The sequence below is a fragment of the Dendrobates tinctorius genome, unplaced genomic scaffold, assembly GCF_039654945.1.
Source record: "Dendrobates tinctorius isolate UK_male_01 unplaced genomic scaffold, ASM3965494v1 ptg000003l, whole genome shotgun sequence".
NCBI classification, from domain to species: domain Eukaryota; kingdom Metazoa; phylum Chordata; class Amphibia; order Anura; family Dendrobatidae; genus Dendrobates; species Dendrobates tinctorius.
Genome location: NW_027361671.1, coordinates 87,795,336 through 87,810,565, shown reverse-complemented (window position 1 = coordinate 87,810,565; position 15,230 = coordinate 87,795,336). Strand labels below are relative to the sequence as shown.

The following is a 15,230-nucleotide window of genomic DNA, read 5'->3' as shown; positions in this document are numbered from 1 at the left end:
TGGGAGATATGTCACAGAAAATGGTTAATAAATAACATTTCCCACATGTCAACTTTACATCAGCACAGTATTTTAAACATTTTTTTTCATTAGTACGTTATAAGGGTTAAAAGTTGACCAGCGATTTCTCATTTTTCCAACAGAATTTACAAAACAATTTTTTTGTTACGGACCACCTCATATTTGAAGTGACTTCGATGGGTCTATATGATAGAAAATACCAAAAAGTGACACCATTCTTAAAACTGCACCCCTCAAGGTGCTCAAAACCACATTCAAGATGTTTATTAACCCTTCAGATGCCTGACAGAAATTTTTGGAATGTGGGAAAAAAATAACATTTACCGTAACTTTTTTTCACAAAAAAAATTAATTTAGACCAAATTTAGTTTATTTTTCACAAGGGTATCGGGAAAAAAAAATTGACCCCAAAATTTGTTGTGCAATTTTTTCTGAGCATTCCTCTACCCCCATATGTGGGGGAAAACCACTGATTGGGTGCATGGCAGAGCTCGGAAGGGAAGGAGCAGCATTTGACTTTTTGAAAGGGAAATTTGCTGCCATAATTAGCGGATGTCATGTCGCGTTTGGAGAGCCCCTGATGTTCCAAAACAGTGGAAACCCCCCACAAGTGAACTCATTTTGTAAACCACACCCCTCAATTTTATCATTTTGAATATATCATCATTAGTGTTGCGCACAAGTGCTCGCTACCACAGTTTGCATCGGGTGCTCGGGAATGCACCAGATATTGCGGGTGCTCGAGTCCCTGCCACGCATTTTTCACAGCTGTTAAACATCCCCAAAAAAACATGCGGGGATCCGCGATACTCCTTGCATACCTGACCACCTGATGCAAGCTCGAGTAGCGAGCACTTGCCGTGAACAATAGCAGTCATATCGTAATTTTGTTCATTTTTGAAAAAAAAAAAAAAACAATTCTAACCCTAACACACCCGTAACCATAAGACCACCCTAAACCCAACCCTTACCGTAACACATCCGTAGCCCTAACCCCAACCCTAACCCACCTGCAAAGAATGGAGAAAATTTAAAAAATATATTTTAATCATTTTTATCTAAGGGAGTAAAAAATAGGTGTTTGATTTACTATTTTTTTTTATTTTGATCACTGTGATAGGGTTTATCACAGGGACCAAAAGAGTAACCAGTAGGAAAAATTTCCTATTATTGCTGCGCACCGACCCGCAGATCTCAATGGACGCACTGTGCCCGCCGTTTTCTTTTTCCAGGAAGATGACGTCGGGCAGGGGGACAGAGCAGGAGGGATCGGGTAAATGCAGTAGGTGCCGGGGTTCTCGGGTGCGGCATCATTTCTCTCTTCTCTGACATGTTTGAACTGAGTGAAATCATTGAAACAACTGACACACTTTTTTTTGTGATCGGACGCCGAAAAATCCAGCCCTGATCATGTTCTCTGGGGTCTCAGCAACCCGGTAACTGAGACCCTGGAGATTTTCCGACTCTGGGTGACCTTATTCCCAATTGCCATTTTAAAATGGCATTGATGGAATAAATACTGTTGTTTTAGTGCTTATCAGCAATCGCTAAGGGTTTAAACTTTTTATTTATATATATATATATTTTAACTGTATTTGCAATTTATTTTTGCCCTTAGATTGTATTCTTTAATCTATTTTATCAATCTCCTCTGAATTCCAGCAAAAAGCAGGACTTCATAGAAGTACAAAGATGGCAACGAAAGAGGCTTTAGAGATAGACCCCTCTGCCATGGTGACCCCATCACCATGCCGCAATTGACAGCAGCATCTACGTGAATAAATAGCAGTGATCAGATCTAGCTCCACTCGCTCCTTTTAGAGACAGGTGCTGGCTGTGTAAGGGTATGTGGCCACATTCTGGAAGTGGCAGCGCTTTGGACGCAGAGCATCTTCGCTGCGTCCAAAGTGCTGCCGTCTATTGAACGCAGGTAAATCCCCAGGTGTTCACTGAACCGTGCAGAATCACTGCGTCCAATACATTCTGTTGCGGAAATTTCTCTAGCGTCTCCTAAAGAGGAATTGACATGCTGCGGTCTGGAGAGACGCGCCGCATGTCAGTCTCCGCGGGTGAGCCGCGGGCTTCTGTAGACACATAGTGGGCATGGGATTTTTTGAAATCCCGTTCACTATGCTGTAACAGGTGGCCGCTGCTGGTTGCATGCTGCACAAGTACGTAGCGTCCAACCCGCAGCGTTTACTGATCGTGTGCGCAAACCCTAATGCAGCTGGCACTGCTGTGTATTGGAGAAAGCTGAGATCCTGAGTCCGCCCTATACATCTGCACCTGACCCATGACAAATCTATTCTTTGTCACACATCAATGCCATGTTACAGCCACCCTCCACCCATGGCCTGAAATGTTACTATATTTTCAGTATATGGTCATTATACCTAATGTCCTGTTCTGCTGCCTCCATCTGTCAGATTGGTGTCTCGTTTTCTTCTTCCCCAAAATACACATTGGTGGAAGGTTGCTTTAAGACATAAATGTTCTTCTTCCGCGTGTTTCTTCAGCATATCGGACCCTTGTTTGATCGCCGCCGCCACTGTTCACATATAAATATGGGTTGTATTCGTAACATTTAATGCCAAGTGTTCCTTTCTCCCTTTTTGTGCTTCTAGTAAGAGGCGTTAATGGTGACTTAGCTGACCCCGCTCTTGTGAATGGAAATGAGAGAAACACTGGATATTTCTTATCTCTCTCCGCAGATATCCCAGGGAGAGTTAAATACTTTTTCTAATCTCTCTGAACTGTTATGATGAAAGTTGTTTTCCTACAAATCCATGATGTACTTCTCATCATCCACAGCGTTTTGGAATGAAAACGCCGCCAATAATCCAAGAGCGCTCACAAATAACGCAAAGAGTTTTAGGGGCTGATAAGATCTATTAATTTGATTAAAAGCTATTTTTCACTGGGTTAATGGCGCATTTATTGCTGGCGTCCATGCTCAGTCATATGGCTAATGTGAGCTCGGAGAGGCGGGCAGACTGTGTACATATTCATCGCATGCATTCATATTTCGCAATTAGAACGCCAGGTCACCGCAGCAGGAAGGAAATGGAGGCTAGAAACAGGAGTTCTACTGCCACCTAGTGTCCGAATGGCGCAGCTACATTACACAGCTTGCTGGGGTTTGAGCGAGGTAAAATTAGTTTTGTAGCCTTTTACCAGAAAATAAAGATAAATATATACTTCTTCATTTTACATCAGACTCTGCATGAATTTTCTTCTGTTTCTCCAGGTTTTTAAGCAAAGTAAATCTTTTTCCCTTGTTCCCTGCTGATTATAGAGATTGTGTCTGATTAAAAAAAAATAGGTGTCATCTTTCACAGGAACCGTTTATTTTGTAAACTGTTTTTCTTATATATTAGTAAAAAAAAATTCCAAAAAAACACTGAAAAACACGTTACAGTTTTTTTTTTATTTTGCAGATGGTATTATTGTCATTACTACCAATAATGATATTCTCCCTGTTGCTTCACCTTACTGTCTGTTGCTGCGTTATTTCTCTCTGAACAATTGTGGACTTTTTAGCTACTGGTTAATGTTATCAGTAAATTTCACAGAAAATATTGTAAACTTTATTTCTAGGATACAAAACCAGAAGAGACTGACGCTGAGAAAGAAATGCCTGAAGAAAGCGTATTGGAGATGTCCTCTAAATCCCCACTGATCAGAAGGGTGAGGCTTTACAACTCCCTCTAGATAGATCCATGTGCAGAGCTGTGTGCAGGGGGCTGTACAGCTGCAAATGTGGCCCCCGGTGGCTGGGGAGCGGCAGGGACTCCGCCGCCATTAATATTTCTGTAATATGGCAGCCTCTGTATCCTAGCGTATGAAGTCACAGTCTTACGATCTGACTATGTAAAAGTCCACTGAAAGGCTATGATTAGATTCGTGGGACTCCGGTCCATCGGCCAGGTCTGTAGTCTGTGACTACTGAATGGGAGACTCGCAGATCTCTCACATTCCAGGATCTTTTGATTCGCCAGTTTGGCGCTATGTCATAGGTGCGCAATTATGATGCCGTGCCAGAGCCTACTGATCATGTCAATGGATCTGAGTCCCGCAAATCGATATAGCTAGCTCTTGGTATATGTGTCTGTGGATGAGGCCTAGTAGGGGTTAAAGGGGATTGTATTATCTTCAGGCTTCAGGAGCACACTGCTTACTGCTACCGGCAGGACCTGTGAGCTCCTGATTGACAGTTTGGACAAATGGCACAGTCACACTGCGGTGTCCTGAAGTGTGGAGGAGCACAGGGATACTGAATCAATCTAGCTTCAGAACTGTACTTACAAGCTGTAGTTGAAAGAGGTTGTAAGGGCTGCACTCCTTGTTTCTTAACAAACACTTCACAATTTCATCCATTTCCGATGATTTATTGTGCAAATTGCCTCTTCAGAGAAAAAGAGGACTTGAACTATGATTTATTGTTATTTAAAAAAAAAAGAAAGTCCACCACTGAGAAATTGCTGTGAAAATGACTTCATATGGAGCAGTTAGGGTAGGTGCACATGATCAGTAAACACTGAGTACTTGTGCAGCGTCCAACCCACAGCATCCAGGTGTTACAGCATAGTGGATGGGATTTCAAGAAATCTCATGTCCACTATGCGTCCACAGACACCCGCGGAGAAGGACATGCGACGCATCTTTCCAGACTGCAGCATGACTCTTTATTTTGCAGAGACGCGAGTCTCCGCAAGATAAATTTCATCCATTCAATGTATTGGACGCGGTGAATCTGCACGGTTCAATGAACACATGCAGATTCACCTGCGTTCAATGGCTGGCAGCCCTTTGGATGCAGCGGACATGTGCTGCATCCAAAGCCCTGACAATTCCTGAATATCTGCACATATGACAGGTGTCAAACCGCAGGGGAAAACAGCAGGCTAATATGCACTAAATCCGCAGATAAACCTCAGGTCTTTTGACCTGCGGATTTACCTGCAGATTTAGACAAATCCGCGCGGAAAATTCTGTAGCAGAATCTACAACGTATGCACACTCCCTTATAATGCATGGCCAATGCTGCTCCCTATAGTTTACTCACTAACTAATAACTTGAAGCTTGGGAACTCCAATGCAAAATCTCCAACAGAACCCTAACTATCATAAGCCTTTAGTAGTAATAATATTTTCATATCGGTTAAAAGGACCATTTAGAGACTTCTCCACCGGAGCTTATTTTCAATGAAAGGAGGTGTTACTAGTGTGACACATGTAACACAGAACAGCAGAACTGAACTTTGTCTCAAAACAAACACATTAGCAGCTGCAGCTCTCACAGCTCTACTGTATTGCAGCAATATTGCAACCTTCTCTGCCTGTGATATGAAAACTGAGAGGAACCTGCAGATGTGTCAGGTATAATCACACACAGCTCTGCAATGAGATCAGGAGAGCAGAAAGCGGCCATCACACTGGTAACACTGCTAATAATTACACATCACACTGGTAACACCTCCTTGTATTTGATTTAAGCCCTGGAGGCAGATTCTCCTACAGATCAGTCCATAGTCCCGAGTAGTTCGTTTACATATAAGAAAAACTTGGATTTCGCTTTGAAAATTATTATATGTTATTCTGGCAGTCTACTAACAAATTATACATACTGTATATAGGAGCATTTTCTGATCTATAGAATAAAGACTTGTTCACACGTTGCATTTTTGCCACATTGCATTTTTACTTCAGAAAAAAATGCAGCATTTTACATCACCAGCAAAGAGAATGAGTTTTTTTCTAGAGATCTGCAACATGTCAATTTTTTCAACGTTTTTCACCCATTTCAAATAAGCATGGAAAAAAGCAAGAAAAAAATGCTTCTAAAAAAACTAGCAAAAACACTCATCTTCTTGAGTAAAATGCGTCAAATTCCCTAGCCAGCATACACCTCTTAATGAGCTTGGCACATCTTTCGGCCACCATGCACCAGAATCAAAAAATGTTCTCCAGTCTTGGACTAAAGTACCGTATATACTCGTGTATAAGCCGAGGCACCTAATTTTGCCACCAAAAACTGGTAAAACGTATTGACTCGAGTGTAAGCCGGGTATGCATTGCCCCCTTATCCCTATCATGGCATGCATGGCTCCTTATCCCCATCCTTGTCTGCATGGCTCCCTATCCCCATCCTTGTCTGCCTGGCTAATTATCCCCATCCTCATCCCTGCTTTTGTAAGCATGGATCTCCTTGTATGCATGGTTCCTCATCCCTATCATTTTATGCATGGTCCCCATGAGAAAAACATTATTAAAAAAAATCATATTTGCCTTCCCTGTGTGCCCTTTTGCAGCATCTTGTTCCGGTGCCCGCAGCTCCAGCAGCTGGGCGATCACGTGTCCCCGCTCATTAACGTAATGAATATTCACTCCACTCCACGCCTATGAGAGTGGAGAGAGGTGAATATTTATGACTCTTAAATAGCACGCACCCCTGATAACTCAGAAGCTGTCACTGTGCGCTCTATAAGAGAAATGAATATTCACTGCCAGTGAAGTGAATATTCATTTCTCTTGAGCAGTGGGCACAGGCCTTAGCCACAGTTGCCAGCTCCTGTCTCCCATGACCCGCTGATCCGCCCCTCCCCTGACGTCTTCTGGTACAATGACTCAAGTATAAGCCAAAGGGGGTGTTTTCTGCACAAAAAATGTGCTGAAAAACTCTGCTTAACCAACAAGAGTATATACAGTATCTTTCTGCTGTAATTTAGGTCTCTTTTTATGGCCTAAAATTCTTATGAATCTGTCAGTCCATTTCTCGAAAGTTAACACACCAAAAATTGCCAAATATTTGTGTAAATGTGCAAGTTCAAAAATTTTGTACTTTTCAATGCCAATTCTCCATCCGGCCACGCCCTATGTAGAGACAAAACATGGTATAAAACTAGGGCGTATATTTGGCCAAAGCTTGTTTTTTTTTCTCTGGTGTCTGACCAGGATACAAGGGGTGAGGCAAGTGCACACGTACCGGAACTCTCGCGGAAATTACCGCTAGAATTCCGGAATTCCAGTCCGCGGGAAAATCGCATTTTAAATTCCCGCGATTTTCCCGCGGAAAAACTAGCATTTTGCAAGCGTATTTAGCTTGCAAAATGCTAGCGTTCTCCAAGCGATCTGTAGCATCGCTTGGAGAACTGATTGACAGATTGGTCACACTCGTCAAACATAGTGTTTGACGAGTGTGACCAACTTTTTACTACTGAGGCCGCCTATGCAGCATCAGTAGTAAAAGATAAAATGTAAAAAAAAATAAAAAATGGTGTTATTCTCACCCTCCGACGTCCCGCGCATCCGTTCCCGGTAATCCTTTGCGAAAATGCACGCGATGACGTCCGAATTACCGCGAGACTTCGCGATCCCGCGAGAACGGACGCCATCGCGGGCATTTTCGCAAAGGACTACTGGGAACGGGAGCGTGAAGAGAAGCGGAAAGACTGCGCGGGACGTCGGAGGGTGAGAATAACAATATTTTTTATTTTTAAATTCTATTTTTTACAGGGATATGGTACCCAAAGCCCGGAGGACAGTCTCCTCTCCTCCGGACCGTGGGTACCATCCACAATTGTTCTGCTTACTTTCCCCATGGTGTGCACAGCCACATGCGGGAAGTAAGCGGAACAATGCATTCCTATGGGTGCGGGATCGCCGCGATTCCGCAAATTAATGAGCATGCTGCGGTTTTTACCGCAAAGCGATTCCGCCGCTGTAAAAACCGCAGCATTAGCACAGCATTGCGGAATCCCATAGGAATGCATGGGATGCTTATTTTTCGCGTTTTCGCGGCAAAATCGCGCGGTTAAAACAGCCGCGGAAACGCGAAAAAAACGCCACGTGTGAACTCAGCCTAATGTTTCTCCTTGTGGAGACTGACATGCCAATGTGAGGAGATTTTTAAGCCACAATTCTCCTCTGGGAAATTTTTATTTCTGTAGGATCGTTCTTTGCCATCCTGGTACTCACTGACCAATGTAGACAGAAAATAGCCCCTGGCTATGAACAGTGTTTGGGCACTTTGCAGTCCAATAGCTCATCATTATGCAGGGATCCCCGTACCTCTTGGACCCCTGTGCGGTTGCACCGATGGTATGTCTGTCACTGGTAGTGTAGAATATGGTTTTATATCTGCTGACTGGAGCTTTTTTTGTGGGTATTGGTGAGTGTGGTTAGATATAATGTGTGGGGATCGCTGTAACGTGACCGATACTATGCGTTTGTGTGATTTATAGTATAAGTGAATGAAATTATGAAGTGATGCAACAATAATAATAATAATTTTATTTCTATAGCGCTGACATATTCCTCAGCACTTTACATTTCAGAGGGGACTTGTACAGACGATAGACATTACAGTATAACAATAATCACATAGATCAGGGGTCTCAAACTCGGCAGAGTAACTGGGCCGCACATAAAAAAATTTGAGCTGGCAGGCCGCATTCCTTTCAGACTTAATACACCGTACACCCCGCTCAGTACACCTCATACACACACAGCTGCGCTCCGTACACCTCGTACACACACGGCTGCTCTCCATACATCCTGCTCCCTGCTGATCCCACACATAAACTTACCTTCATCCAGCACCATGACAACCAGCACAACATAGGCCTGCATAGCCATACAGGAGGCTCCTGATCATGTGACCCCTGACTCGTCCCCCTCCTGTGACCTCATCCCATATCCTGTGCACACTGAACACTGACAGCCATCGCACGCTCCTGAATGTGCGCCTTCCACCTGCCTCAGCGAGTGAGACATGTGGTGCACTGCGGGGCGCGTGTTTGAGACCTCTGACATAGATCATAACAGATACCAAGAGGAATGAGGGCCCTGCTCGCAAGCTTACAGTCTATGAGGAATAAACAAAAAACAAAAAAAAACTAATAAAAGCCCAGTTTCACTTCATTTTACTGATATTTTTGCAGAAATCCTGTATGCTCTTTCCAGCTTGTCATTTTTGCTACTCTGTTATCAATGTCATTTGTCATAGAAAAGCCTCCAGGGAATCAAATTGCATTCCAGGCGGCTCTAACAGCAATACAGTTAATACGTGATACAGCTAGCATTTATCTCTGATGGACAGTGATCATTGGCAATGCCGACTGCCTATTCTCCCTGTTCTGTTTGCTGATGCAGTGCTTAGCGGACTGCTAAGTGTTGGGACACATCCAGACACACGTATACAATACAGGAGGTTCCAAACGCAAGAATGTTTGAAAAAGAAATATTTCATTTTCTTAGGCTCCAGTTCATCATTTGCCTTCTGTCTTTCTTATTGCATTGGCAGATTTTGCTCCAAATTCATCAAAGTGGCGCACGATGCTTGAAAAATTTGGACCAAATGCAAAGATCCTTTTTTTTTTTGCTCTTTTCCTTTATTTGCACCCTTTTTTTAATAAAAAATTAAAATGCTGCATGACCTTTTCAACAAGCTTTACAATGCCGCAAGTTAGACTTCAACGCCACAAAAATAAAAATGGACCACTTTTTCCACTTTATCAAATCATGAATTAGCCAAAAATATCTGGATGACCAAAACCCCACTCACATTGTGAAGCAAACATAAAAAAAATGTAAAAATGTCACAAAAGCCGTAATAAATTTGGTGAAAAAATGGAAATGCTTATAAAATCAAATTAGTTCAAGATTTTATGAAGACTTTTCTAGAGTTGTACTTTTTCCCTGGAATTTTCATATCCTTTTCTGCAAACATGTCCCCAGACCACGTCACCACAGATAACATATACTGCATATGATCATAGCCTGAGGCCACGTTCAATATTTGGTCAGTATTTTACCTCAGTATCTGTAAGCCAAATCCAGGAGTGGAACAATCAGAGGAAAAGTATAATAGAGACACGTCACCACTTCTGGATTTATCACCCACTCCTGGATTTGGCTTACAGATACTGAGGTAAAATACTGACCAAATACTGAACATGTGGCCATAGACTAAAGCATAGAGTTTATACAAATAGCAGAGTTGTGTGTGATGAGCTTGTATGTAGGCAGACCCCTGCATTTCTGTATTATGTAGCTGTAATTCCTCTATGTGGCGCTAAATAGTGCCTCAGTATGGCATTGAATTATCTCCATTAGGCCACGTTCACACGTTTAGTATTTGGTCAGTATTTTACCTCAGTATCTGTAAGCCAAAATCAGGAGAGGAACGGTCAGAGGAAAAGTATAATAGAAACACGCCACCACTTTTGTACTTATCACCCACTCCTGGTTTTGGCTTAGGCCTGTTTCACACTTACGTTTTTTCCTGTGCGTTGGCAGCCGCTAAAATGGCGGATAACTGATCCGTGGGAGATGAAACACCAACAGGAGCCACCGGACGGTTGGTGCGCCAGGATCCGCCGATCTCGGAATTTTAAAGGAACCGCGGCTGAAAAGTAAAAATGACTACCGGCGATGCAGCGGTAGCGGGCAGAGGAGGCGAGATCTCGGGCGATGTCGCGGTGAGTGGAGGCGAGATCACCGGCGATGAGGCGAGATCACGGGCGATGTCGCGGTGAGTGGAGGTGAGATCACGGGCGATGTCGCGGTGAGTGGAGGCGAGATCATGGGCGATGTCACGGTGAGATCACGGGCGATGAGGCGAGATCTCTGGCGATGTCGCGGTGAGATCACGGGCGATGTCGTGGTGAGTGGAGGAGAGGGAGAGAGAAAATTTAGGGTTAAACATGTTGGATAAGAGGAAAATATGGATCCGGACAACAAAGAAACGTTGCATTGTCCATTCGGTGATCTCAGCGGACGCCAAAATTTTGGCGGATCAGCAGAAATACGGATGCAACGGACGATCCTCAGTCAAAATCCGCCAATAATGAAAGTCAATGGGGCAAAAAGCAAATCGGCGGATTTTGACTGATGGTGACAAACGAATGTGTGAAACAGTCCTTATACAACCTGAGGTAAAATACTGATCAAATGCTGAACACGTGAACGTGTCCATATAATAATATTCCATTGAATGAATCCTATCACAATTTGTTTTTTGCACCGGTTGTGTTGCTAACGTCACTCTAACAGCCAATCTGTGCGCTCAGTGGCTCTGAAGGGGGCGTTTCCGATACATTGGCAGAGCCGCTAAGCGCACTAATCAATATGATAGTACCGAAGCCAATGCCAGACACCGTGAGCAGCAGCGGACGCTCGCCAGTGAACCTGGGGAAGGTGAGCAATGCTCTGATCATTTAATTATAATAACCTACAACCGGGGACAATAATTTACTGAAAGGGAACATCCCCTTTAAACTTTCTGTATAGATTAGCCTTTCTTGCAATACACATTTTCTTGCATGTATACATTCCATTCATTCTTGCACACAGAGTTTGAGCAATGTCCGACATTTCGCTCTGCTCATCTCAGGAAGTCTCGATCCAAGAGAAAAGGTAAGGAGCGACAAGCCATAGAAATGTCCTGTGCGCGCCGCTTACAAATTACAATATGCATTTGGTTTTTGTGGTGCTGTGATAAGTGGCAACATTTCATGTACAAAACATGTAAGATTTTATTTTTCCCACAGATTCATTTAGAAGCTTTGAGAAAAAACTTGTTGGCATGTTTAATTGCTATGCCATAATTCGGACTTGTTGTAGGGCTTTTACAGCACTCGGTTACTCAGCGCTTCCCATGTGCACAAATATAAAATCCCTTTACAGTGTCTATTTTTCACATTTTATATATTTTCATTTTTAAGCTCTAGTTTCCTTTCTTTTCTTTAAGACTGAGTCTACCGGCTTCTCTGTGTATCCGAGGCATAGAAAAAAGGACACGAGCAGCTTTAATAAAGAGCTCAGCCATACCAGGTAACATATCTAGAAATGTCTCCCAGTGGGGTATTATGTCCCGCTACCTTCATATTTCATTGTTATATGTTAGTTACGTGGTGCTTGGTTTTCCCATATCTTGCACAGCGCGACGGAACAATAATCAAACAGGTCTACTTTTTCTAAAAGAGAAATTTCATCAAAGCACTTTATAAATTAAGATCATTACTATACTCTTATTTAACTTTTATGAACAGTGCAGTTTATGCTGTGCTGTTCTGTGCAGACACACAAACAAAGGACCACTTGTCATCTACACCATATGGTTTAATCTTAAAGGGGTATTCCCATCTCCAAGATCCTATCCCAATATGTAGTAGATGTAATAATAATAATAATATTAGTAAATACCTCTAATTAGAAATGTAGTATAGTTTTTCTGATTCTCCATGTCCCTTTCCTCATGTGCAGGCAATGCAGGCTCTTAGGTATTCATGGTTACGACCACTAATATAGTGACAGTTAGGGCTCATACTCACTGGTGAGAAATACGGACAAGTGCAATCCGATAAAAAATCGGATTGCACTCGGACCAATGTTATTCAATAGGTGACATCTCATTTGCGATTTTTTTTCTTAGCCGAAATTGGACTGAGAAAAAAAATTGCAGCATGCTGCAATTCTCAGACGAGAATCACCAATACAAATCAATGGGTGCGAGAAAAAAATCGGACAGCACTCGCACCATGCAAGTGCTGTCCGACTTATACGCATCGGTGTCCTTTGAAAAGCCAGCAATTCATGTCTGGCTACTGTAAAATCACACTAACAACTCACAAAACACTAGACATATACACATAGAATATACACATATATTTACAGTCATATGTTAAAGTTTGGGCACCCCTATTAATGTTAACCTTTTTTCTTTATAACAATTTTGTTTTTTGCAACAGCTATTTCAGTTTCATATATCTAATAACTGATGGACTCAATTATATTTCTGGATTCAAATGAGGTTTATTGTACTAACAGAAAATGTGCAATCTGCATTTAAACAAAATTTGACCGGTGCAAAAGTATGGACACATCAACATAAAAGTGACATTAATATTTCGTAGATCCTCCTTTTGCAAAAATAACAGCCTCTAGTCGCTTCCTGTAGCTATTAATGAGTTCCTGGATCCTGGATGAAGGTATTTGTGACCATTCCTGTTTACAAAACAATTCCAGTTCAGTTAAGTTTGATGGTCACCGAGCATGGACAGCCCGCTTCAAATCATCCCACAGATGTTCAATGATATTCAGGTCTGGGGACAGGGATGGCCATTACAGAACATTGTAATTGTTCCTCTGCATGAATGCCTGAGTAGATTTGGAGCGGTGTTTTGGATCATTGTCTTGCTGAAATATCCATCCCCTGCGTAACTTCAACTTCGTCACTGATTCTTACACAGTATTGTCAAGAATCTGCTGATACTGAGTTGAATCCATGCGACCCTCAACTTTAACAAGATTCCCGGTGCCGGCATTGGCCACACAGCCCCAAAGCATGATGGAACCTCCACCAAATTTTACTGTGGGTAGCAAGTGTTTTTCTTGGAATGCTGTGTTTTTTAGCCTCCATGCATAACGCCTTTTTGTATGACCAAACAACTCAATCTTTGTTTCATCAGTCCACAGGACCTTCTTCCAAAATGTAACTGGCTTGTCCAAATGTGCTTTTGCATACCTCAGGCGACTCTGTTTGTGGCGTGCTTGCAGAAACGGCTTCTTTCGCATCACTCTCCCATACAGCTTCTCCTTGTGCAAAGTGCGCTGTATTGTTGACTGATGCACAGTGACACCATCTGCAGCAAGATGATGCTGCAGGTCTTTGGAGGTGATCTGTGGATTGTCCTTGACTGTTCTCACCATTCTTCTTCTCTGCCTTTCTGATATTTTTCTTGGCCTGCCACTTCTGGGCTTAACAAGAACTGTACCTGTGTTCTTCCATTTCCTTACTATGTTCCTCACAGTGGAAACTGACAGGTTAAATCTCTGAGACAACTTTTTGTATTCTTCCCCTAAAAAGCTATGTTGACTAATCTTTGTTTTCAGATCATTTGAGAGTTGCTTTGAGGAGCCCATGATGCTACTCTTCATAGGAGAATCAAATAGGACAACTACTTGCAAGTGGCCACCTTAAATACCTTTTCTCATGATTTGATACACCTGGTTATGAAGTTCAAAGCTCAATGAGGTTACAAAACCAATTTAGTGCTTCAGGAAGTCAGTAAAAAGTAGTTAGGAGTGTTCAAATCAAGAAAATGATAAGGGTGCCCATACTTTTGCATCGGTCAAATTTTGTTTAAATGCAGATTGCACATTTTCTGTTAGTACAATAAACCTCATTTGAATCCAGAAATATAACTGAGTCCATTAGTTATTAGATATATGAAACTGAAATAGCTGTTGCAAAAAACAAAATTGTTATAAAGAAAAAAGGTTAACATTAATAGGGGTGCCCAAACTTTAACATATGACTGTGTATATATATATATATACACACACACACACACACACACACACACACACGTCAGTGACACACATACACATATATGCACATATATATTGTGATGCAGTGACCCCTGTGACAGCAAGGGGGCACTGTGTGGGACATGCATGCAGGCGTTCTTTCATTGTAATGGGGAAAATGGTGACCAGCAGGGTTGATATGTATCACAGGGGTAGGTGCCCCGTGATGGAAGCAGAATCATGTTGTGATTAGCAGATCTACTGCTAATGGTTTTTTTTGTTTTATATGGGGCAGCTTTTAGGTGACTTGGTGAGATTGGTGGGACCAGTCATCTACAAACCCACCCAGGGGCATGTGTCTGAAAGCCCAGGGTAAAGCCTGTGTGTGCATGGCTGGCTGTGTGAAAGAAGACCTTTAGTGAGGTCAGACCATGTGATCCTTACCTCACCTCTGGGTGTGGTTATGGACCATATAAGGTGCCTGAGGTCTGGTCACATGGGGGGAGAGAGTGCATTGACCTGGTTGGTTCATGTGGAAGGTCCTGGAAGGTCTAGGTGTTGGAAGGTGCGCTGCCCTCCTGAATAGCACCTGCTGTGACCTTGGACCTGGTGAGGCCGGTGTGTTGGGAGACCCTGGGAGTATGGTTGGATCTCTGAACAGCACCTGGACAAGCCACGTGTGAGCATAGTCTGTGACGGCCTGCGTTTGGGGAAGCCACTGCCCGGCTGTGGTTATGGAACCGTGAGGCGGTCTAGTGAATAAGGCACTGTCCGGAATGGTGAGCCCAGTGCGGCCGCTTCCTCAGGAGAAAGGACTAACCGAGAGTAGGCGTCTGGAGCAGGAGCTCCTCAGAGGTAACCCCCAGTCAGGGTGAAATAACTGTGTTGAGGCTATA

The 15,230-nt window shown here is 42.9% G+C and overlaps 1 protein-coding gene and 1 long non-coding RNA gene across 3 annotated transcripts in view; one reads left to right on the top strand and one right to left on the bottom strand.

Moving 5' to 3' along the window:
* The window catches only part of CCDC60 (coiled-coil domain containing 60), a 290,651-nt gene that overhangs the window by 115,654 nt on the left and 159,767 nt on the right, over positions 1-15,230 (top strand). For both annotated transcript variants that reach the window (XM_073559162.1, XM_073559232.1), the window contains exons 2-3: positions 3,619-3,708; positions 11,774-11,856. In XM_073559162.1, coding sequence (XP_073415263.1) covers positions 3,619-3,708; positions 11,774-11,856 — 173 coding nt within the window. The remainder of the gene's footprint in view (positions 1-3,618; positions 3,709-11,773; positions 11,857-15,230) is intronic.
* Positions 1-15,230, bottom strand: part of LOC141069607 (uncharacterized) — a 43,699-nt gene that overhangs the window by 3,159 nt on the left and 25,310 nt on the right. The gene's annotated exons all lie outside the window — the stretch shown is intronic.